Source organism: Phoca vitulina, unplaced genomic scaffold (genome assembly GCF_004348235.1).
Source record: "Phoca vitulina isolate PV1807 unplaced genomic scaffold, GSC_HSeal_1.0 scaffold11, whole genome shotgun sequence".
Taxonomy (NCBI): domain Eukaryota; kingdom Metazoa; phylum Chordata; class Mammalia; order Carnivora; family Phocidae; genus Phoca; species Phoca vitulina.
The window spans coordinates 43,518,464-43,542,379 of NW_022589714.1; the positions used below are offsets into that span (position 1 = coordinate 43,518,464).

At 56.6% G+C, this 23,916-nt stretch overlaps 1 protein-coding gene across 2 annotated transcripts in view; it reads left to right on the plus strand.

Moving 5' to 3' along the window:
• Nucleotides 1-23,707, plus strand: part of KCNK5 (potassium two pore domain channel subfamily K member 5) — a 37,076-nt gene extending 13,369 nt beyond the window's left edge. The window contains exons 1-5 of one of the 2 annotated variants that reach the window (XM_032410179.1): nucleotides 2,258-2,366; nucleotides 17,544-17,655; nucleotides 18,824-18,990; nucleotides 19,301-19,469; nucleotides 21,584-23,707. In XM_032410179.1, coding sequence (XP_032266070.1) covers nucleotides 2,298-2,366; nucleotides 17,544-17,655; nucleotides 18,824-18,990; nucleotides 19,301-19,469; nucleotides 21,584-22,449 — 1,383 coding nt within the window. In that variant the 5' untranslated portion in view covers nucleotides 2,258-2,297 and the 3' untranslated portion in view covers nucleotides 22,450-23,707. Of the gene's footprint in view, nucleotides 1-2,257; nucleotides 2,367-17,543; nucleotides 17,656-18,823; nucleotides 18,991-19,300; nucleotides 19,470-21,583 lie in introns of those variants that run through there. The other variant, XM_032410178.1, reaches the window with a different exon arrangement.
• The last annotated feature ends 209 nt before the right edge of the window (nucleotides 23,708-23,916 follow it).

The following is a 23,916-nucleotide window of genomic DNA, read 5'->3' on the forward strand; positions in this document are numbered from 1 at the left end:
GAAATTTTGGGAAGCTTAGACATTATCCCTGCTTTTGAGGTTGGGGTGGGGCCGTGCAGTGTATATTGAGGATTATTAAGTAGCAGTGTGGCACGTTGTGGGGGCCTCAGGGGCCCCAAGGTAGAAAAGTTGCTGTAGGCTGTGGCTGTCAGGGAAGGCTCCCCGTCCTTCTCAGGGGAGGCGCCACTTCCCCTCAGAGCATGTTGCCGTGGGGGTTCTGCCTTGTCTGCACTCCTCCCCCGCTCTGCAAGGCCCCCAACCTGTGCCCCATCACATTGCAAACCTAGCACCGTGTGAGGAGTAATTAGTAATGAACACCCTGAACCATGAGGCTGTATTTCTCTCTCCTTTGGCTTGTCTTCCACCAGCCCCCAAATCCCAGAGGCAGGACCCTCCCAGCCCTCCTTTGCCTTCCAGTTAGGCCCACCTCTAGTCTGGAAAACTATCCCTTGCCCTCCCCGTGGGGGTCTTGCCTGTCCAGATTCCGCATCCACCCAGCAGGTGCCGTGGGACCGCCCCCACCCCTGCGATCCTCCTGTGCGCACTGCCCTCTTGGGACAGGTTGGTAGGTTGCCCGGCGAAGTGTCAGCATCTCCCTGGGTGTGTGCTGCATCCAGACCCAGGGCAGGCTCTGCAGTGCTCAGGCAGGGCAATGTCAGAGTCATGGGGGGCAGTTTTGGGTCCTGCTCTAGAAGGTTCCCCTCTGCACCAAGCCTGCTGAGGCTTCAGAGTTCACAGATCTCTGTTTTGGCATGCCCTGTCTTCTTGGAATCTTCCAGGGCTGAGAGCTGCATGTGGTCAAACCCCCTGGCTTCCCTGCCTGCTCTGTGTTTGGGGTCATCATGCACAGGCCTTAAAAAAATCTCCCCTTCCTGACGCTGGTCTTGTGTCTCTGGACACAGCCCTACACACCTCTCCCCCCACTGCTCTGCACACATAGTGTGGTCCTTCTTTCTCGCCAGGCTGGGGCTGCGTGGCCTGTGGATGGGATCCCCTGAGACAGACTGACACAGGGATGCCTGGCGCAGGGGCTCCCCAGGCCCTGGGGTGGGGGTGGTCTCCCAGTGCTTCAGTTGGTGTTCCCAAAGTGGGACTGAGCTGTAAGCCAGACTTCAAGTTAGGCAAAAACAAGACTGGGGTTGAGGGCAGCCAGGACGCCCAAATTAGCAAGTGTGGTTCTGTTCGCATTGAGTCATAGAAACTCGATGTAAAAACAGAAGGCGGTTAGTGCTGAGTTGGAGGCAGGATGATTGCTGCCTTTTTCTTTCTCTGACTCCCCGGTTTTCTGAAATGCTGTTGAATTGCCTTTAAAAACAAAGAAACTGAATTTATATCATTAGCCACTTCTAGACTTGCTATTTTTAACATCTGAGGAACACCAAGCACAGAGCCAAACAGGGTTTTAACAGAACACACTCTGAAACCCGGTATCAGTCCTGTGATTGCTGAACAGCGTCTTGCTATTACTTTTAAATTTAGCTGCCGAAGTTGTGACTTCCGGGCATCAGTGCTGTTGAATACTTGGAGGGGAAGGCTTTCAAAGACTGGGGACACCAGCTGGGCCTTTGGTCTGCAGACCAAGCTGTTGGAGACTGGACTCATGTGAGTTGGCAGTCTCCAAGAAGAGACTGTGGTTCCCCGAGAGATGCCTGGCAGAGCCCAGGGGGAGCCCCAGCAGCTGGACCCAGTGCTGGGGTCCATGTCCCCTATAAGGGGCGGTGTCTTCCAGAGGCCCACAGACCAGTGTTATGTTGCATCCAGCTCAGGCAAGCCCCACAGGGCCACAGGGAGACCTTGCCCTGCCTTACCAATGAACAAAAAGGACAAGCCAGCAAGATTTGGGTCAGCGTGCACATAATTCAGAATCAGGAGAGTGCTGCAGACTACAGCCTGAGGCTTGGGGTGAACCTGAGGGTCCAGGGGAAGGCACACCCTGCCTAGGAGAGAATTTGGGTAGGATCAGTATGGTAACCACAACCCACGTGCTGCTAACTAATTTTATTTTAACGTGATATCACTAAATATCGTGGCTGTTTAATTTTAAATTAAAATTTAGTTCTTCGGTCACCCTGGCCACATTTCAAAGGCTTGGTAGCCACATGGGACTGCTCAGATATAGAACATTCCATCAGCACAGAGAGTTCTCTTGGACAGCACTGGCGTGTTGATAGGAATCTGTGGAGGTTTCTAATGGCACACTGGCTTCTCTCGGTGTCTAGTCAAATTCCATTCCTGCTCTGGGGTGGGAGAGGGGAGAGCTGGCCTGGCCTGGCCACCTCGGAGCAGCGTGGAGCGTGATGTGCCGAGAACCTGCAAGGAGGTGGTTTCCCTGTCCCACCCACTGGAGACTTGCAAGCTCTTTTGAGGTGAGCACAACCCCCCTCACACCCCAGAAAATACGAGATTGCAGAGAGCTGTGGACCTCCTTGCCCTCTGAGCCACATCAGACTCAGATGAGTGTGTATTTGGTGGGAGGGTCATTCCTGTTGTCATCGGTCAGGCTCGGTTCAGTGGAGGTGGGGACCAGGCTATGGAAATTTAGTCTTTTTTTTTTTTTTTAAGACTTTATTTATTTGAGAGAGAGAGAGAATAAGCAGGGGGAGGTGCAGAGGGAGAAGCAGACATCCCGCTGAGCAGGGGGCCTGATGTGTGGCCCGAACCTGGAACTCCGGGATTATGACCTGAGCCGAAGGCAGGTGCTTAACCGACTGAGCCACCCAGGCGCCCCGAGTTAGTCATTTTTCATGGATCTCCAGTTGTTGCTTCAGGGTCTCAATTCCTTCTTCTGATCGCCTGCCCATCTCCCATGAAGCATCAACTCTTCCCCGGTTCTTGGGAGGGAAGACTGTACTTAAGGTTCAGGTTCACCACTTGGGTGAATCTGCCGGCCACAGGGGCACATCTTCCCCTTGGGATGAGACCTGTGAACATATCTTCCATCACAAATCTGGAAATAATGAAGGAAGGGGTGACTGATGGAACTTGTAGGGGTTTTCCAATATCCTTCTGGGGTCCGGCTCAGGGAAAGGTGGAAGACCTGGGGGGGGGGGGGGCAGGCCAGGAGTAGGGACAGGCGGTTTTCAGAGCTGGGGGTAGCGTCTGACTGGGAGATGGCTCTGCTCTAGTCATTTGTGTCTTTTGAGCCTCTGTTTCCCCATCTGTGTTTGGACTTCTTGTCCTGCTTTGTGCTCAGTTGCTGGGACTTGGACAAGGGCATGGCTCGAGCCCTAGGGCTTGTCCTGGCCTTGACATTTGTCCACTGCTTTGTTGTGGTATCTTCCACCATCGAGTAACTTCCTGTCTTCCTGCCTGTCTCTGGTGAGGACAGCGAGTCCTCCGAGGCAGGACCTGTGTCTTGCACTTCGCTTGTTTGGCTCACAGCATCAGAGCATGTGGCCAGCGTTCAGCAAATACCTAACCGGTAGACCCGACTTTGAGCTGCACAGTGCATGGTCATCCATGCTTCTGGCCCCATCTTTCCTTGGGTTGAATGAGGTTCCACATGGGGCTTGGGGCTGATGCCTGGCCAGATGTGGCCTTCGTAGGCAGGCACAGCTGCCCTCTTGCCCCTCCAAAGAGGGGCACACCCCAGGGCCCCTAGGGGGGAGTGAGGGGGAAGGGAACCCTGTTCCCATCTTACCATCTTGTCTCGCCACTCATCCTGGGAGGTAACAGGCTGTGCCCTGGAAGCCTACTGTTGGGTCACTTGTTTGGCCCTCAGTGGCACAGGACAGACAGCCGTCTTCAGCAGGCTTGAGGGTAAACAGACCTCCCTGGACCAGCCTCCCACGTAGAGTGTTTCATGGGAAACTGAGTTCTGCTGGGGGACAGGATGCAGCCACATGAGGAGCGGGTTTTGCTCTCCCGCCTGACCCCTGGGTGACTTGGAAATCTGGTGCCACTTACCTTCCTGCCTTTGAGCCTTCCCTGGCCACACACAATGCACCAGGAGTCTGAAAGCAAGCCTACCCCAACAACACTAGGCATTTAGAAACTGTAAGTTTCTAAGTCAGGAGCATCTCTAGCTTTGCCTGTGCACCCGCTTCATGTCCACGTCCATCGAGCCTTTGGACCCAGAACCCTGAGAGTTGGTAGGGAGGTGGTGTTATTCCCATTTTACAAGTGAAGAAATGGAGGTCATGACCTCTAGGGTGGGGGCTAGCTGACCTTGTGCAGGCCTGAGCGCTCACTATTCCTGCACTCGGCTAAGAAGACTGAGGGCTGTCAGAGCCTGGGGTGGGGGGCTGAGGGGGTTAAGGAGACTTGAGAAATGCTTTTGCTTAAAATCACAGCCCTCATGTAGGAGCGAGTGAGCGAACCGTAGTCCTGATACGTTCCGCCTCGTGGGTTTCGTAATGGGGCTGTCTCCCAGGCACGATTCTCCTACTGTGCCATGCCGGAGAGTTTCCATTTCCTGTCACCCGGCCTGTGCCGGTCCTGGGCCCCAGGTCTGGGCCCGGGAGGCTTTTCCAGCCCCCACACCACTGCTCACCTCACCCAGCCTCTCTGCGCGAGGAGGGCCTGGCTGTACTTTTCCATACCTTCAGCACAAAACGGCTCTGTTTCTTCACCCCGGTCACGTCCACGCCCCAGTCGGCTGGGGATGGGAGGTGGGCCGGGGCGCCGTCCGTCCCTGCCAGGCAGAGAAGGCTGAGGCGGCTGCACTGGGTCTGGCCCTGTGCTTTCATGACCTACGTGGGTAGGGGTGGCACTGGGGGTGAGGGGGGCACTGGTTACATATATCTGGCTCCCATTCCTATCCCCACACTGTTTGGGGATCCTGTTCGTATCTCACCTCTGTGATCTCCAAACGGGGGCCTTGGCGGCCAGAGCCCCTGGTGCAACTGGTGTGTAAAATCCGGGGAGTCTGCCCTTTAGGACAGATCTCCCCTTGCATCTGGCCCAGGGATTGTCACAGTCGCCACCAGGCACTGCGGTCTTGACCCTTGTCTCTGATTGGGACTCTGTCTTCTGGTGGGATTTGATTTGGGCTTTGGGGGCCATGGAGGCAGAAGCTGCCTCCCACCCCCCCCCACCTCCCCGCAGTGGGGGGTGTACCATCCACTCCAAAGTGCCCCTGCCACTTGGCCGGTAGTTTCTGGTACAATTTATTCCAGGGAGGATGGAGGCCAGCTGTTGTTCTTCTCCAGCTGGAGATTGAACCAGAGGAAATGGGCTTGGAGTGCAGCCGGAGGGATTTAGGTTAGAGTCCGACAAGAAGGAAGGATTTTGTGACAGGTGGTTGGCCCTTAGGAGGATCCCGTAGGGGGCTTTGTGGAGGGGCAGGTGGGATCATGGTCGGAGGCGGTGGGGCCAGGATTGGGTGCTGGGGGTGTGTGTGTAAGAAACAGGCGACGGGGGAGGTGGTTCCTACATAGTGGAGAAACTCAAGCTGCCTGCCCTTCATGCAGAATTCCTGCCACCCACCCCCTAAGACCCCTCTGGGCTTTTTTTTTTTTTTTTAATTAGTGAAGGGGTTTACAGTTTAACCATCTAAGCATCTTAAACAAATTATAATAAATGGGTAAGCTTAATAATTCCTTATCATCAGAACCCCAGGCTTCAAGGGTGGGTAGTTACTTATTACCCAGAGCCACCAGCCGCGGGTGAAGCGAGAGGGAAAGGAGGAAGAAGCAGGTGGAGGGGCTGCCCTCGAGGCCCGTGGGTGCGGAGGAGTGTGCCGGTGGTCCGGTGTGTTCTGCCAGACGAGACGACAGGTGGGTGGTGTCAGCCACAGCTCTTCTGTCAAGGGTGTGGGTGTAACCAAGAGGCAGGAGTGTGGCAGGTATCATCGAGGCAGGTTTTGTACCATGGAGGCAAGAGTCCGGGGGTGCTGGTGGTGGGGGACCTTGTCCTCAGGATCCCAGCAGGGGAGCCCAGGGAAGTGGGCAGCTGTGTCCAGAGGGACAGGTCTGGCAGCCACCAGGCCTCAAGAGAGCTTCGTGGAACAGAGCATCCTGTCCCCCTGCTGGGGTAGCGGGAAAGCAGGGTCATGCATGGGAAGACCTGTGGCCCTCACCCTGACGTGCTTCCTGGGCTCCCACCCTTCCCCACCCACCTTCCTCCTTCCTCTAAAATCCTGGTGGTTCCAAAGTCTGCAGGGCAGCTGACTCACCAGGGCTAGGACCTCTGGGGGCTTTGGCCTTGAAGACAGGTGGGGTGGGGTGGGGTGACGCAGGGGAAAGGCAGTGGGGCAGGGAAAGAGCCATCAACCCGGGCTGCCCGCACCTACCGGGACTGTCCTCCTTATCCAGTGGAGCCAGAACCCACCCTAAATACACCGGCACCACTCCGTGTGCCCTGGAAGGGCTGGTTGTGAAAGACGTACATCTCGGACACTCAGTTACTCATTAATATTGAGTGATTACTAGTGCCAGGTTCTGTTCTAGGGGTAAGAGATGAGTGAGATCTGCCTTCCGAGCTCACAGTCATTTGGGGGAGATAAACGGGGGGCCAGATAACAGATACGTAGTAGAATGTCTGTAGCCATAAGTACTGTGCCAAGCCCTGGTCTTCCGGGTGGTGGTAGCCGGGAAGGAAGGCATCGCTGTTGACAGCTAGCCCGTCTCTCATGTCCACAGCTCCGGAGGCCCTGTCCAGCAGGTGTATACCCCCAGAGTGGAGGTGGCCTGCCCATCCCCCCTGTTCTTCCCACGTTCACTTTTCTACCTCTAGTACCTGTTTCGGGAGCACCACTTGTATGCCCAGCCGCGTATTGTTTCACGTAACCTGCACCCCAACCCGATGAAGTCTTGGCACCCCCACTTGCCAGATACGGAAAGTGAAGCTCAGAGAGGGGAGAGGACATGCCCCAGGTGACCTGCTGGTGAATGGGAGAGCCCAGATTTGAATCCACGTGTGTCTGCCTCACAGCCCAGGCCTTTCCTGCTCTGTCCCCGTGCTGCTCATGGAGGGTCCCAAACATGATCTTTGTGATTTTGAAGTTGATTGGCCATCCCAGTTTGAGTTGTCCAGGCCAGCGTGCAGACCTGAGCTCTGGAGGATGGGAAGCAAGCTGGCAGGGTGGAGTGGGGGGGGGGTGCAGCTAGGCTGATGGTGAACTAGATATCCCTCAGGTCATCAGCCCTGGATGGGGAGATGGCAAGTCAGCAGTTCCTGTGACCTCCTTTGTGGCCTGCTCCAAGGCTGTTTTTAGAAACCTTGCATGGATGGTGACTTCCCGTGTTTGCTCCTTCCACCCCGCTGCAAGGTCGGGGTAAATCCAAGAGGCATCCCGGGAGTTGGGGACAGGGAGTGTCAGCATACGCTCATCCCAGATGATATCAAAAGTAGATCTGCGCAGCACTTTCATAGCTCTTCGCCACAAGTTACCTGTGCCTACCCGCTCCACTTTGGTTGGCATTTCTCAGCCCAGTCCTGGGATGGGTGGTGGATGGTCTGGTTGTTGGGTGGAAAGGGCCCTCAACTGAGAGTCAGGGGATTCTGGCTGTCTCTGCCCAGTGCTTTGTCATCACCTTGCTGTGTGACTTCTCACTAGCCCTCTCTGATCCATTTCCTCAGCTAAAAAATGGGAATAGGACTATCCATTTTGCCTCCCGACTATCCATTTTGCCTTCCTTTCCTCCAGGGTCTCCGTCTTAAATGGCATTAGGGCTAGAGGACTTCTAGGTGGGAGAGGTGCCTAATGATTGTGGGTTTGGGCGAGGAGGAGGGAGACACCACCTTAGCGCCCTTCCTAGAGCTTCCTTGTTAGAGCCATTGAGTGGGGCTCAACAGAGAGGTCTGCTGGCTTGCTTGGGAAGGACAAGCCAGGAGCTGAACACGGTGCAGGGTCCTCTTACTCCCTAGTCCCCACATCCCTGTGGGGGAGGCAGGGGACTGTTCTGCCCATCTGGCATGCTGGAGGGGTCCTGGCTGAACAGTTTCCTCTGCATCTGTCAAGGCAGAGAGATGTCAGACACTCCCAGGATTTGGATTCTGGGGGCAGGGAAGGAGCCAAGTCATGACCCCAGGCCCCAGGCCGCGGCATCCCAGATAGGGAGCAGATAGCACAGGGCCACAGTCACCCCCGGCAGGACAGTGGGTGTGAATTGGTGGGTAGAGAAGCTGAGGTGGCTAAAGGATGTCCCTCTTGTCATTAGGTGTCTTGGGACATCCCACCTGCCCTGAGTCTTTTGGAAGATGAAGCAGGAGGTGGATTTTGAGAATATGGCTGCAGAAGGTCATCTTTGTGTGTGGATGGGTGGGAGGAAACGCTTTCCTAGCCCCATGGCCAGCTCTCAGGTGGCATTGCTGTGGGACCCGAGCCGCACCAGAGAGCTCCCCTGCGCCTGCACACACAGGCATTTCCAGTCTTACGCATCTGCTGAGCCCTCCAGGTGCCTGAGAACACTTGCTGACGTCCCATCCTGAGCTCAACCCCCACCAGCCCTTCACTGTTTGCTTTAGCCAAACCTCCAGCCCTCCCAGGTCAGCAAGTCCCTGGGCTCAGCTCTCATGGGAGGGGCTCCCAGCTGCTGGGGGGTTACCGTCCCAGGCAGAGAACAATGGGGGCAGGGTCACCTGCCTTGTTTGTATTGTCCCTCCTGAGTACAGACAGGACTCCCGGGCCTGAGAAAGTCGGAAACCCAGAGATTTCTGCTGAAAACGTGCTCACCTCTGGCACGGGCTTGCCCCCATGAGCGTGAGATTGAGCAGGGCCTCTGCACTTCGCAAAGGCCCCTGAGAGATGGTCCAGGAGGGTGTGTAGGGGGAGGCCGGCAGCAGACTGGAGGCCAGCCATGCTTCCAGGCCTGCTGCCCTGGAACCGGGCTGGACTGCGGCCTCCTAACAGGGAGGAGGCTTTGGGTCTAGGGCAGTGGCTTTGAAATTGGCTGTATATATTAGAGTCACCTGGGGCAGCTTTAAGCATCCTGGTTCCATGCCCCAGACCATGTCTGGCTGATTCCCTGAGGGGAGGACCCAGGCAGGAGGACTTTCCCGAGCTCCCGCCAGACGATCTCTACGTGCAGTCTGGGTGAAGCAGCAGTTTAGTGACCCCTGAATGTGCACTGAGGGTGGGGTGGTGGGCCACTTGCCACCTTGCCTAATGAGGTTGCGTGGGTTTCTGTAGGTGTGACCAACACTGCAGGGGATTGTGTTTTGTACACAGCCCCACCCGAGACACCTGGGCTGTGGGAGGACAGCCCGGACCAGCACTGGCACATTACTTTAAGGACCAGAGAGGAGGGGAGGCAGTGAGTCGCCTTCTCCATCCTGTAGTGGGATCCAGGGGACACAAGGAAAGAAGTGTGATTGAGGAGCAGGGCTCACTCCTGACATGGGCGGCCTGACTTGCTGGGGGCTCAGGAGGAACTGGAACTGGTAGCCAGTGAGCTGAGTCTTGAGAATGAGAATGTATTTTCTCGAATGTGCTGTGGACGGGGCGGCTTCGGAAGGGCTGAATTGGGCTCAGAAGTCACGGTTCTGGGCAGAGGAAAATATGACATGTACAGACAGGGGGACCCCAGCAGTCCTAGGCCAGCCTCATTTTACGAGAAGGAAGCAGGCAGAGGTCAAGTGTTCCTGGAGGATCTCGGCAAGTGACTGGCAGAGCGGAGCTGGACCTGGGTCTTCAGCCGTGCATTGCCATCCTAGCATACCTCCAACAGTTTGTCTTTCCTTCTTCTAAAAACATAATTAGTCCAGGTAGGCACTGAAGCAAAGCTGAAAGTTGCAGATAAGCAAAAAAGAAGTTAACAAAGTCCACACCACAATAGCTGAGGTCTGGTCTCAACTGAGACGCGGTGTGGCCCAGCCCCCTTGGGTTCTGGCACCTGCCACAGACACCTGCTCCTTCCCTGGGAGTGACAGGGCCTGGTGAGCCAGGTATCAGGGTGGCACCACCTGGCTCTTGCCAGTCCCCTGCTCCTAAGGCACGCCTGCCCTCCCAGCCACACCCTGGTCACCTGGGCTGAGGTGAGACGTCGGCGAGAACGCTCAGGACAGGGAGGTGGCAGCTTGGAGCCCCGTGGACACACCCGTCACCCTGCACGAGGCAGTGAGGGGCCACCCATCAGAACCCCCGGTGGAGCTTGTTTGCTGCCCAGGGCAGCTGCAGAGGACATCTGCCGGGGGGGCCCAGGCACCATCATGTAAACTCCCTGGTGGTTCTGTTGGGCAGCCTGGACTGAGAGCCACTGCCTCGAGACCTGTGTGGTATCTCAGGTCCCTGAGCCTCAGTTTCCTCATCCGATAACAAGCCCGGGAGCCCCCCTCCCCCACCATCCCCAGTGAGGGAAAGCTAGAGAGAGAGGGTGGAGATCAGGGAGGGTTTCACTAACAGTCTTCAACTCCCATTGGTTTTAGGAATAAGATCATTAACGAGTGCTCACCTTTGGGCCAAGATACTTGTGATCTGCCAGTAGTCCGAGAAGGGACTAGCCCGGCAGCTGGACAGACTCGCCCCCAACACACCCACTCCCGCTTCTCAAACTGCTCTAGGGAGTCCCCACACAGGCTCTGGGGTCCTCCTCCCCTCCTCCTTTATCTGTTCATTAGTTCAGGTGTTAAAGGATTTGAAAAACATTGTTCTAAACAAGCCCAAACTGCAAATACTTGCTTGGAAAGCACCCGAGATAGGTTTACTAACCTCTACTTTCGTCTGTCCTGTTCAGAACACCCCACCCTTGGCCCCCTGTTCTGAGGGGTTCTTTGTTAGACTAGATGGATATAGGGACAACACGGACATGCAGGGAGAGCCCAGCAGGAGCCGGGTGATAGGTGGACATCGTGAGGCTGGGGGCAGTGGGGCGGCGAGCTCGGACTGGGGCTCAGACAGGCTCAGCCGCTCCTGGCGGGCACAGTGTCGGGGGACATAGTGTGTGGCATTGTTTCCTTCCCAGCCTGCCTGCCTTGCTTGGCTGTTCAGGAAACCGGCCAGGGTGACTGGGAGCCTCCGGGTGGCAGAGACCAGGAGAGATGGGCCTCCTGAGGGATGAAACAGGACATCTTGGGTGGCGCTTCTGCTTCCTCCAGGGAGAGCTTTAACACACACCCGTGCCCCCAGCCCCTCCGACTCCAACTGATCCCCTGTCCCCGTCTTGATGTCAGAGAAGTCACCCTGTGCCCCGAGGGAGCAGACTGATCAGACTGAGGAAGGGCAGCTTTCACTCTTAGAACTGAAAGGTGGGAAAAGGTGACAGCTGTGAGGAAGCTTGGGGACAGTGTACTGTTCTCACCCAGGCCTGCCCTCCAGGTGCAGGGGAGTTAACTCCTCGCCTTTTGATGTAACCTTGGGGACGCGCGGTCTTTCCCCCCGGGTCTCAGGTCTTCGCAGGGTCTGGTCTCCTGATGGACACACGTACCATGTCATAGCACTGACTGCAAATCCATTCATTCAGTGCTGACGACGATGCCCTGCCTACTTTTCGTATGCTCAGGGTGGGTGTTATTCTTGGCAGATGGAGAAACTGAGGCTGATAGGCTATGTTATTTACCCAGAGACTTGCTGTTAGCAATTGGGAGCTCCCCTAGATTCACCGCCAGGTCAGTGCCACGGAGCGGGCATGAGAGCTGTCTGCCTTCCTAGATGCAAGGCTCAGGCTGAGCTGCAGAGGGGCTTTGTAAGCATTCCCTGAGAAAGGTGTGGGCTTCTTACTAAAGTATTGCTACCAAGGGTGACTTAGATTCCTTTTTCTGCTCCCTGCTCACCTGCTGCCCACAGGACAGTTTGCCCAGGGGACCACCTCCCCTTCCTGCAGAAAAGAGTCCTTCAAGTCTCCCCAGGGACTCTCCCAGCCCCACTGCCACTCGGTCCGTTGTCTTGGCCTTGACCGAGGGGGCTTTTACCTGCCTCCCTCACCCCACCCGTTCCCCAGCCCTTTGCCCCGCTCAAAGTCTCGCTCCCTCCCACCCCGCCCTCAGTTCTACTTTGTGGCGGGTGGTTTCTGTGGCCCCTGCAGCCAGCCCTCAACCCCACCAGCCCCTACTCTTGCTGAGGTCTGCCTCTGCTTCCCGCTCTCCCGCAGGATAAAGGCCTCCACCTTGTCGTTAATGAATTTAGTTAAACCCAGCTGCAGAATGATGCTGGGAAAGTGTTGAAGGAAGGACACCGGAGGATAAGTTAGTCTAGGCCAAAGAACATGCACCCATTTCAGTTAATTTCCTCACCCACGCTCAAGTATTTGTTGAGCACCTACTATGTGCCAGGCAGTGTTCTAGGCACTGGGAATACAGCAGCAGAAAACAGATCAAAAAGCCCTGCCCTCGTGACGCTTACATTCTAGGGGAGTCTGCATTCCTGCAGACATTTCTCTCGCGGTTGCTTGGGAAATTGTGTCCTCGAGACCTGGCTCCACTCCTTACAGCTAAGAAGCACCTCCTGCATGCCTTGCACCCCCTCTCCCCATCCGTAGGTGGCACGGGGGGGCTGAGAGCCAGACCACCCCAGTTCACCCCCCAGCTCCACCGCTGACTAGCTGTGTGACCTCGGGCACGCTACTTAATTAGCCTGTGTGCCTCATTGTCCTCATCTGTGATTGGCGGTAACGGCCCCCATGTTTTAGGGTTGTAAAGATTCAGCGAGCTAAGTGATTTTAGATGCTTGGGTGGTATCGGTCACTTCAGTGCTTAAAATCAGCTGCTATTCAAATATAACTATTCTAATCTATGAAATAAAGATTAATAAGCGGTTGCCCCACCCACCTCAAGGGGGCGCCAGGAGGGCCAGGTGGGAGGAATGATAAAAGTCCTTTCTGCTTGCCAAGCACCCTGCTGGTGTGTGGACCTCAGCGTGAAATGCAGCCAGGGATGGGTAAAGGCTGCTTGGCTTGCACCCCCTCCACAGCCTGTGGGTCCAGGGGAGGTTGGCATCGAGGAGGCTCCTTACGGCTGCACCCCGCATAGCAGGAAAGGGCTCTGTGGCCCATACCGGATGTCTGCCTGGGAGCTGGAGGCAAGGTGGGGAGTAGCCCCCTGGGTGCCAGTTAGCTGCCATCGCCAGCCCGGCTGCCACCCTGACTCCGGTGCCCCATCCCCGCCCGCCCCAGGTGGATGAGGGGAGAGGCCTGACCTCAGCCCCACCTGCCCGGGTCTGAAGGTGGGCTTCATCTCTGGGACTGCCCACTCGTCAGGATGAGTCTCTCCAGGAAGGGGTGGCCTGGCAGCTGCCTCTGCCCGGGAAACTCTGGATCCCCGGGGGGTGCGGAGCTGTCCGGGAACCCGTATTTCGCGGACAGTGAGAGCCCAGGAGGGTGGGGTCAGGGCAGCTGGTTGCCTGAAGCCAAGGCAAGGGCATGTCGCCTCCCTGGAGGCCTGGCCAGAAATACTGAGCTCGGGTCAGAGTGGATGGACTGGTTTTAGGGCACTGTTTTTTCAGCTGGTGCAGAGGGATGGAAGTATGCACTGGCCTCCTTCCTGTGGCCTTTGTGGGAAGGGGCGGGGGGTGGGGGGCAGGATAACCATGTCTAGTCAGGGCTCTCCAGCTTCGCTTTGAGCATTCTGACCTTAGGCTACTTACTTAACCTCTCTAAGGCTTAAATTTTCATTTGCAAAATGGAAAAAATTATGGTATCTTCCCAGCAGGATTCTGTCCTCATTGAACCCGCTGAAGGCAGTAAGGTGTTAGCACCCAACACTTGGTGCATAGAAAGCCCTCAATAAATCACAGCTACTTGATCATGAGGGTGACCCAGGAGGGTGCTCTGTTCCTTCCCCAAACAGAGCTGGGCCCGGGCTGTGTGCAGTATCCCCTTCTCCCAACACTCTCCTGGGTTCTGTGGAAAAGGAAAATATTGTCTTGTGTGAATGTGGGAGCCAAGTTAAAGAATCCTGTGAGTGAACAGGGGCCGCCGCCTCCTGTGAGAGCTATTTCCCTAACCCTGGGGACAGAACGCCGTCTAACAGGGTATCGGCCTGGCTCCCCCATGCCACTCTCCGTAACCCAGGGATGACCTCAGTCCTGGGTCACTTTCCTCACCTGCCGAGTGACACCTGGCAGGATCGCAGAAGAGCCAGTTAGGTGATGTGTGTATATACACCCCAGCAAGGGGTGTCCACCATTCAGCAGCACAGAAATCCTACTTCATGCCCCAGCATTGGGATGGAGCCAGGCTGATTCCCAGGCCAGCTGCTGGGTGCCCATGGGCGGAGAGGAGGCAACAGCAGGGGTTGCTGGGGGTGCCCAGGGGACAGCTGGAGCTGTGAAGGGAGGCCGGGGGAGCCCCACTGACTTACAACCAGATAGTCCAGAAACTAGCCCAATTCTGCCATGTAACCTCTCTGAGCCTGTTTCGTGACCTGACCAGTGGGCAGAACTGCCACAGGATTGTTGTAAGGGCTGGTGGTGCTTCTGACCCCGGGGACACTGGGACCCTTCCAAGTGCCCCTCTCTGGATGACCGTGGAGAGATAACAGAGGTCCTGGGGAAAGCGCATGGGACTGTGGCCCCCGATAACCCAGGGCCGGAGGCTGAGGCTGCAGGCTGTGCCCCAAAGGGCATAGCATTGGCAGGGGGGAAGGCAGGAGACCCAGCTTGTCTACCGCAGGGCCCCCAACCGTAATGCCCTCTTTGGTTACCCTGTTTTGCCACTCTTCCGTTCGGTGTCTCCTCAGCACTTACTAACTGATTCCCAAGTCACAGATTGCCTTTGGGCAGCCGGTGTTTCTCAGCGGGGGCAGTGTCAGCTGTCTTGTGCGTCGGAGGGCATCCAGCGCCATCACCTGGCATAGGTGGGTGGGAGGACAGGGATTTCATCTCCTCGCAGTGCGTCCAAGGTGCGTGTGGCAGCGTCTCACACAGACACCCCTCCCCACTCCGCATTTCCAGACAATCCCAGAGGGGGCTGCCACCCCACTGAGCACTCCTGGATCCAGTCACACCTTCAGCATCCCTGCTGTGCTGTGCTCTAAACACTTTCTATTACCGAAAGTGGGGCACTGCCCAGAGCCGTGCATTCTCAGGTAGCTTGTTATCCAAAAACGCCACCCCGGCTCCCTCTCGGTTAGCAGATCATGTGAGGGCCGACACCCAGAGTGGAGCAGAGGTCCCGTGTGTGGCCCAGCCCTCAAGAGAGAAGGTGTTCACGCTGCCGGAGATTTTATTTACTTTTCTAGTGTTTGCTAGTTTGTGGTCAGCTGAAACCGAAGGACTTCTCCCGTGGATCCTGGACTGGTCTTTTCTAACCCAAAGTGTATGACATGAAAATAGTAAAAGATAATCCTGTCTTGTTAGTTTGGGCCCATCTTCCCCAGGCGAGGTGATTTTGAGTTCAAACTGCCGTTGCGGGTGTTGGCTCTCTCCCCCATCCCGGCTTGTCCCCAGCTTTGCATCCTTTGCCAAGTAGACTGGTCAGCCCTCTACATATGTCTTTTCTGTGTTGTTGATTAAAATATGGAAGAGGCCAGGCCTTTAGCCTGATCGTGGAGGCCTCAGGCCAGGTTGATAAAGATCAGTACCTCTTGGTTGTTTATTTGCCTTTAAAGGGGCCCAAATTAATCCCAGCTCCGCCCTGCATCTCTCTGTCTTGTCCACATGAAATATCTGCAAGCCCATCTGTTCAGCTGCCTTGCTGAAATCTAGATTTACTGCATTCCACCCAACTTCAAGGGTTTGCAACCCCTTTGGAGCGGGAGATGCACTTAGCTGAGCATGACTTGTTCTTGACGAACCTGTGCTCGCTTCTAGTGCCCACCAGTTCCTCTTTTGAATGTGCCAAACATTCTGCTATCCCCATTTAGACATCTGTGAGGGCTCTGGTTTGAGTTTCTAGAATCCACCCCTTTCGTCTGTGTGAGAAGAGGGACAGCGCTCGTGTCCCCGGGACTCCACGGGGAGGATCAGACTCAGTGCCCCAAATGCACCGTCCTCTGCTCAGTGGTGCGGCTTCCCCTTAAATGTTCCTTTTGTCTGTCAGGCTGAGCTCCCCTTCGTCTGTCACTTTGCGCTCTACCCTCTCCACCCTACAACGGGCAGCTGAGATGACAAAGGGCCAAAGGGAGCCACCATCTGTTTAACATTAAGACCGGGACCCTGCTCTTGCTCATTTTCCTGCCTCGGACATAGGTTTAATTTTTTAGAAAACCTTTCAGATGGACCCAGAGGCCCCTTGGCATCTAGACGTGCTGGTGCTCGCCCCTGGAAGTGGCCAGGCCGGCTAGAACGCCAGCTCTCTGAGGGGAGGGCTGCAGGGAGAGCCGCTCCCCGGCCTGCAGGGAGATGTTCTGGAAACGCCGCGAGGAGGCCGGGCAGCGGGTGGTGTGGTTTGATGGCCTGTCAGATGAGCATGTCATCATGGAAAATTCTTTATGGAATCTGCAGATCCGTTTACACGGGCCTGCTGCTGCGGCAGACTGCTCGTGCCTTCAGAACAGCCCCAGCCCCTCCCTTGTTTCCCACTGGACTTCAGTTGCACCGCGGAGGGTTAGAACTGCAGGCTTTCTGTCTCCCTCTTCCATCCCTCGCCCTTCTGTCTTCCCTCAGTCCCAGGCTTCAGTTTTGTAGAGAATTGGGCTGAGTTTCCTGGTGTCTGGATTGGGTGGCCCACCCTGGGGTCCCCCTCGGGGGCAGAACTGGAACTCCTGGCTTAAATCCCAGGCCCTGCTGGGGTCCACACCCTGCCATCTGCAGGTTGCAGTGAACGGTGGCAGGACTGAAGGATGGGGAGGATAGAGGCCATTCTCGGCAGGTTGAAGCAGGTTTGGCGCTATTAAAGTTCCTGGAATAGATAAGGCTTCTTCTAGGGCCACCAGTGGACTTCCCCAGGTGGCCTCTCACCTGCTGCCCACAGTTGCTGGGAGCCCTGTGGGGACTGGACTGATCGCATGATTTTGAGTCACGCTGAAATGTACACACCACTTCTGGTGATCTGTCCTGGCCTAGACCTTGAAATTGCTTGGCCCAGGGCAGAGAGAGGGATCCAGAGAAGAGAGGGAAGGGGGAGCTTGTAGGGAAAGAGGGTAGAGTTCCAAGCACGGGGAAAAGGAAGCCAGCTGATGCAGTGCATACTCCCTCAGAAGACAGATCCAGGAGGGCACTGAGCTGGGGCGAGGGGTAGATGGGGGTCCCTCCCAGGTCTGTCCCGCAGTAGAAGACTTCTCTGTGGAGGACTGGGTAGGGCATCGGCATCCCGTGTTTCTGAATCACATGTGCCTTCTTTGAGGCAGAACTGTCTAGTACAGTGGTTCTCAAAGTGTGGTCACTGGCCCAGTAGCAGCTGCATCATCTGGAAACTCATTAGAAATGCAAATTCTCTGACCCCCTTCCCAGACCCGCTGAATCAGACTCTGGAGGTGGGGCCCAGCAGTCTGTATTTAACAAGCTCTCCGGGTGACGCTGGTGCATGCTAGTAAGTTTGAGAAGCACTGGCTCGGTGAGAGAACGGACTTTAGGGACAGAGTGCCTGAGTTCGCATTCTTACCAGCTGTGTGACCCTGGGCAAATCTCTTAACCTCTCTGATCCTCTATAAAATATTTCATCATCTATAAACTGGAGACAGTAACTGCCACCTTGTTATTGTGATGATTCAATAAGAATGCTCATATGGCATTGCATCCACTGCTGGCACTTCGAAATCATTTCGTCACTTTGTGTCTCTTGTTCTAGGTAGTATCTGATGCTGCAGGACAGGGCGTGGCCATTACGGGGAATCAGACGTTCAACAACTGGAACTGGCCTAATGCAATGATTTTTGCCGCCACGGTCATTACTACCATTGGTAAGTCTTCAGGGACCTCAGGACACCCACGTCCATGCCCTCGCTCCACGGAACCTTGTAAGAGTCCAGCTCTGGTCCCATGGCCTTCAGTTGCATTGCGTTCTTTGAACACTTTGCTGGGGATTTAGTAAGTTCTTGGTGACTGGCCACGCTTGGGAGACTTCTCCAGGAGTGCTCACCTGGGCTCTTGGAGCGGAAACAACACAGCCCGATAGCCTGAGCCATGCAGGGGGTTGAGCAGGTTGTGCACTGCATCACCCCAGCCCATGCTTGCTCGCTGAGCTGGCAGTCTCTTTTGGTTATCTATGGCTGCATGACCAACCACCCCAGACTTAGGGGCTTTTAAAACACAACTTACTATCTTCCGCCACCCTGTGGGCTGGCTGGGTTCAGCCAGTTGGTTCTTGCTGGAGGTCGGTAATGGCGGTGGCTGTCCTGTGTCTGAGGCTGGAATCAGCCAAAAGCACTACTGGCTAGACATCTGGGACTGCTTCTTCCATCACACGTTCGACAGTGGAGCGTGGCTGTTGGCTGAGAGCATGGCTGGGGGTGAAAACGCAGTGACTCGGGCAGCTCCCAGTATGGCAGCTGGGTCCAAGCGGGGAATCCCCAGAGTGAGCCTTCTGGGCCATCCCGGAGAGAAGCAACAGGGCTTCTTAGACTTAGCCTTTCAGGCACCACTGAGCCGCGTCCGCTGGCCAGGCCGGCCACGGCAGCCCAGCCTCCGATGCCGGCCCAGCCTGAGCAGCAACACGCTCACACGGGAAGGGACGGGATTAAGAATGGCCATCTTTAGAGACCACCTCCCGTGGTGCCTCTGGGGTGTCTCCCCAGAGAAGGCTCTTTGTAATTTGCACCCTGGTGCCAAATAGACTAGTGGAAGGCTTGCTAATGATGAAGGCTTTGTCAAGCAGGGAGCTCCCAGTCTGATGGAGGAGACATAGCCCATGCCATCCTACTTGCTTTATAAATGATCACGACCAAAGTGTAATGAAGTGAAATTTCATTTCTTAGGGAGTGATACTAGATCAATAGCAAGTGATCAAGAACATGGTTGTGTGGATGTGGGTGTAGGTATGGGTGCGTAGTGGAGGCAGGGGCCGTGGTGAGTCTGGGTCCATCACCTCCGCTGTGGCTCTTTGTGCCTCACTCTCTTCTTCTTCCTCAGGCTATGGCAATGTGGCCCCCAAGACCCCTGCCGGGCGCCTCTTCTGTGTCTTCTATGGTCTCTTTGGGGTGCCGCTCTGCCTGACGTGGATCAGTGCCCTGGGCAAGTTCTTCGGGGGACGTGCCAAGAGGCTGGGCCAGTTCCTCACCAAGAGAGGCGTCAGCCTGGTATGTCTCCAAACCCTGGGGGCTGGGCAGTGCTGGGGGGACCCTGGCAGGTGATGGGAGGATGGGAAAGATTCAAGAATGGACAGAGGTGCTAGAGCGGGGACGGGAGGGCAGTTTCGGGGCCCCCCCAGCCCCTGGGTGAGGCTGGGAACGGTGCTCCTTGCCCTTTGCTGGGCGGGTGACACTCCTCCCGGGCCTGGTGCCAGCTGGCCTCCTGCCTGGCTGCCTCCCGGCCTTCCGGGCGCCCCTGCTGAGTGTCCCCAGTCTCTGCTGTGGCTCTGACTTGGTCTCCCCACCCCCACCCCATCAGCGGCAGGCGCAGATCACGTGCACGGCCATCTTCATTGTATGGGGCGTCCTGGTCCACCTGGTGATCCCGCCTTTCGTGTTCATGGTGACCGAGGAGTGGGACTACATTGAGGGCCTCTACTACTCCTTCATCACCATCTCCACCATCGGCTTCGGCGACTTTGTGGCTGGTGAGTCCTGCCCTTCTCCCCGTGCCTCTGCCTCTCCGCCTTCTCTTTCTCTGCTTCTCCACCTACAATTCAGCTGACCTTAATGAGACCCCAGCAGGTGCTCAGTGTCCTGGGCAGCAACCCTCCCCCCGCCCCCAAGGGGTCTTCTTCTGTTTCCCTTTCTTTCTTGGGTCATAGCTTTTCCTGCTTCCTCTCCCTCTGTTCTCCCCTGTCTCCTAGGCCTAGGTTCACTAGGGGCCGGGGGTAGGTCCTTCCCCACCCCCTGCAGGGTTTGAGCCTGTTACCCAGAAAGCCCCGGAGCCAAGTCAGGGGCCCCCTTCCTGTCCCAGAGCTGCCGGCCTTACATCCCATCACAGGAGCGGAGGGAGCTGGTCTAGAGGTTTGGCTCACAGGCCTGAAACTTTACTCTTGCCACAGGCAGTTTAGAGACAAGAGAGGCCTTCTCCTAAGCTGCCCCACCCTCTGGGGGCCGGGACAGTCCCTCCCACTCTCCCCATACTTAATCCAGGCAGGTGATAAAATTCTTTGGCCCCAGCCTCTCCGAGACTTGTGCCTGTGGCCTGCCCTGCATCTTGGCCCTTCATCGTCTTGACCCCTGTTCGGCTGCGTTGACCCAGTGTTCCCTCAATGCCTGCTGCCCAGCCGACCCCAACCTTTGCTCCAGGGGCCTCCAGTCGCCCCCCCACACACCCCACCCCCACCCAGGGGCAGGTGCAGGTCACTAACCTTCTGCCTCATTGTAAGGGGAGACTCCAAATGCGAGGAGGGGCGGCTGAGTGGTGGGGGGGGGGGGGACAGGAAAGAGGCCCGAACCCTCTCCTGACCTCGGCAGATCGAGGCCTGCTGTCTTGGGAGATGAAGTCGGACGGAGGCACAGCCCTGCTGTTGTCCGAGGGACCCTGAGCGAACAAGGAGAAGCCTCTGTACTGGAGAAGTGGGGTACATTTAGCCATGCTTTCTCAGCTCCAGCAAGACCTCAGACCTCTCCCTCAGTTTCCTCATCTCTAAGATTGCTTTAAAAAGAACAGCTCCTACCTAACAGGGTGGTAGAAGATCAAATGAGTGCTGAGGATAGGACCCAGCTATGTCAGCATGCGCCCTGCTTGTCATCACACCCTGCCTGGGACCAAGAGCCCCGAGCACCCTCAGAGACGCCTCTTGTCTCCAGGGGCAAACACAGCACCTGTCTTCAGGGACCTCTAATGTTATGAGGCTGGTATAGTCCCTGCCCTGCGGGAGCCCCACTCTGGAGGAAGCCCCCTTCCCCTAGTCCTTTTCCAGACTGCTTGCAGTTGAAAGGTGGGGTGGGGGCAGGATATATAATAACGCAGACCAATGTGCCTGGAAACGTAAAGTTAAGCTAGAAATCTCATAATGCTGGAGTGTAGATCAGTCAGAGCTGTGCAGGGTGACCCGGAGGACTCCCTGGAGCAGGTGTTGGGAGCCTGGCCTCAGAGGAGGGGGATGTGGAGTGGCAGAGCCCTCTAGACCACGGGAAGGGCCAGCCTGAAGAGGACAGAAACAGGAAGTCGGGGCAGCCAGACCCCACTGAAGGAGAACCAAGGCTTTCCAGAATAGTTTCTGCTGGGACCGGTGCACACAGACCTCTTGGCCCAACCACCAGCCCCATTCATATTAAAGCAGTGAGGCCAAACCCAGCAGTGAAGATGCCAGCCACTCACTTAATTTCCATCCTGGTTTTAACTGAACTATAACATATATGCCCCCAAAAGTGCACAAAACAGCTAGATGTGATACAGTGAATAATCGAAAGGCAAACATGCATGAACTATTTCCTGACCTGTGTGTTGGCTGCATTAACAGCCTCCCCATTGCCTTGGACCTGGAACCTACCTTACCCTAGGGAACCACTCTCCTGACTTCTGACAGTTGAGGACACTGAAGCTCAGGCAGGTTGGGGACTAAGATAGGGACATGAATGACTGGACCGTCAGGATGATGGAACAGTCTGGTTTCTAGTCCTTTCTTTCACCGTGCATCCCATTCTGGGTTCTGACACTGTGCCTGCTCTCAGAGAACCCGGCTTTGGCCTTGATGTGCATCCAGGTCCCTGTTGACCTTCTGACCCTCGGGGCTTCCTGTCCTGTCTGCAGGTGTGAACCCCAGCGCCAACTACCACGCCTTGTACCGCTACTTTGTGGAGCTCTGGATCTACCTGGGGCTGGCCTGGCTTTCCCTCTTTGTCAACTGGAAGGTGAGCATGTTCGTGGAGGTCCACAAGGCCATCAAGAAGCGGCGGCGGCGGCGGAAGGAGTCCTTTGAGAGCTCCCCACACTCCAAAAAGGCTCTGCAGATGACTGGGAGTACGGCGTCCAAGGACGTCAACATCTTCAGCTTTCTGTCCAAGAAGGAGGAGACCTACAATGACCTCATCAAGCAGATCGGGAAGAAGGCAATGAAGACGAGCGGGGCTGGGGAGAGGGTTCCAGCACAGGGGCTGGGGCCTCAGGGGGGTGGGCTGCCAGCCCTCCCCACTTCCCTGTCCCCCCTGGTGGTTTACTCCAAGAACCGGGTGCCCAGCTTGGAAGAGGTGTCTCAGACGCTGAAGAGCAAAGGCCATGTGTCGCGGCCCCCCAGCGACGAGGCCGGGGCAGGGCCCCCCAAGGAAGGCTCCCCGACCTCCGAGGTGTTCATTAACCAGCTGGACCGAATCAGCGAGGAGGGTGAGCCATGGGACGCCCAGGACTACCACCCGCTCATCTTCCAGAACGTCAGCATCACCTTTGCGGACGAGGAGGCCGGCCTTTCGGACGAAGAGACATCCAAGTCCTCCATAGAGGACAACCTGGCTGGGGAGGAGAGGCCCCAGGAGGGGGCGGAAGCTGAGGTGCCCCTGAACCTGGGCGAGTTCCCCTCGTCGGACGAGTCCACCTTCACCAGCACTGAGTCTGAGCTCTCTGTGCCTTACGAACAGCTTATGAACGAGTACAGTCAGTCCGACTGCCCCAGAGGCACATGAGGCAGGGCCGGCTCCCCACCCCACCTCCGATGGCTTCTGTTCCCCTCATCCTGGGGCATCCTACTACAGCTGGGACCTCTGGCCCCTGGTGGGGGGCAGCCCTGGAACTGGGAGTGGGGGGCCAGGGGCCTTCCTCACCTTCCATCCCCTCCGGCTAGATGCTACGGGTCAAACTCAGCGTGCGCCCAGGACAGGGCCTCGGTTCTCTGGCTGAATGGGCACCCTGGCAGTGGGAGGCATCTGGCCTGAGCATGGCTGGTGTATTTGATGGTTCAGAGACATGTATGGGCTGGCAGGTGACCCTCCGGGAGGCCTGCACCTGCATGGGTCTTCGGACGTCCTTCGGTTGAGCATTTCACACGGTTCTCTTAGGCTTGGGGCCCCGGCCATTTGAGTTCACCAGTATTACTGAGCTCCTGTGTGCCCAGCACGGAGCTAGCTATTTCAGAAAGAGAGGAGGGAGGGCACTGTGAGCCCTGGGTCCTGCCTTTGCAGGAGGTACAGCAATGGTGTGGGGGCACTGAGCACTTCAGCTCCTCAGCAAAGAGCAGGATGCTGTGTGGGGTGCATGTATAAGCATCCCCCAACCCCACCTTGTCTGCCTATCAGGCCCTACTGCAAAGCTCAGTAGGGAAGAGGCGCCCAGGGGAAGGGAAAGGGGAGATCCTGGGCAGATGCTGAAACACTCCTGTCCTAATACACAGGACCCCGAGCAAGCTCTGAGTTGGCCCAGGGTCCTAGGCCTTCAGGTTTTGCTCAGACCAAGCCACCCGGAGCCCAGTTCCCTGACTCACCCTTTGGCCAGGTGATGGCAGAGGCAGGCTTTCTCCCTCCCTGGGAACGCTGCGGGAAGAGAGGGTAGCGGTAGCCAGGGAGCTGCAGGAGGAAGCTCAGCTCTGGTTCCTTCTGTCCCCAGCCTCCCCTGTGCCCCGAACAAGGACCTCATGGCTCCCTGGCCCTCGTGGCCCCCATGGTGGGGGAGGCCGAGTCACTCTTGGCTTACACGTGGGATGGGCCAAAGATGTGAACCTGCTCCCCTGCTGCAGCCACGGTTTGGCGTTTGTGTGCGCGGGTGCGCACGTGTGTTTAAGAAAAGACTGGGGACACGGGGAGCAAATGATAATGTGAAACTGTACACAGACTGTTTCTGGTGAGGGGCCGGCAGAGTTCTCGGGGTCTCCGCGATACGCACCTTAGGGCCAGCCCTCTCTGCCCTGTATGTTTTGTTATTTTTTAAATAAACTGCTGTTTTGATATACCTGGCATCCATCGTTGGCTTCGGAGCCAGAGGGGAGAGGAGGCGAAAGAGCAGGCCCCCAAGGAGTGGGCTGTTACATGTTCGCCCTCCTACCCCCAGCTCTGCTGGGCCTTTCTTGGTGAGCTCAGCCAGAGTCACGCTGTCGAGAGCCCCCACGCAGAGTGGGGGTGAAGGCACCGAGAAGCGAGTGCGCACGGTTGGGGCGAGGC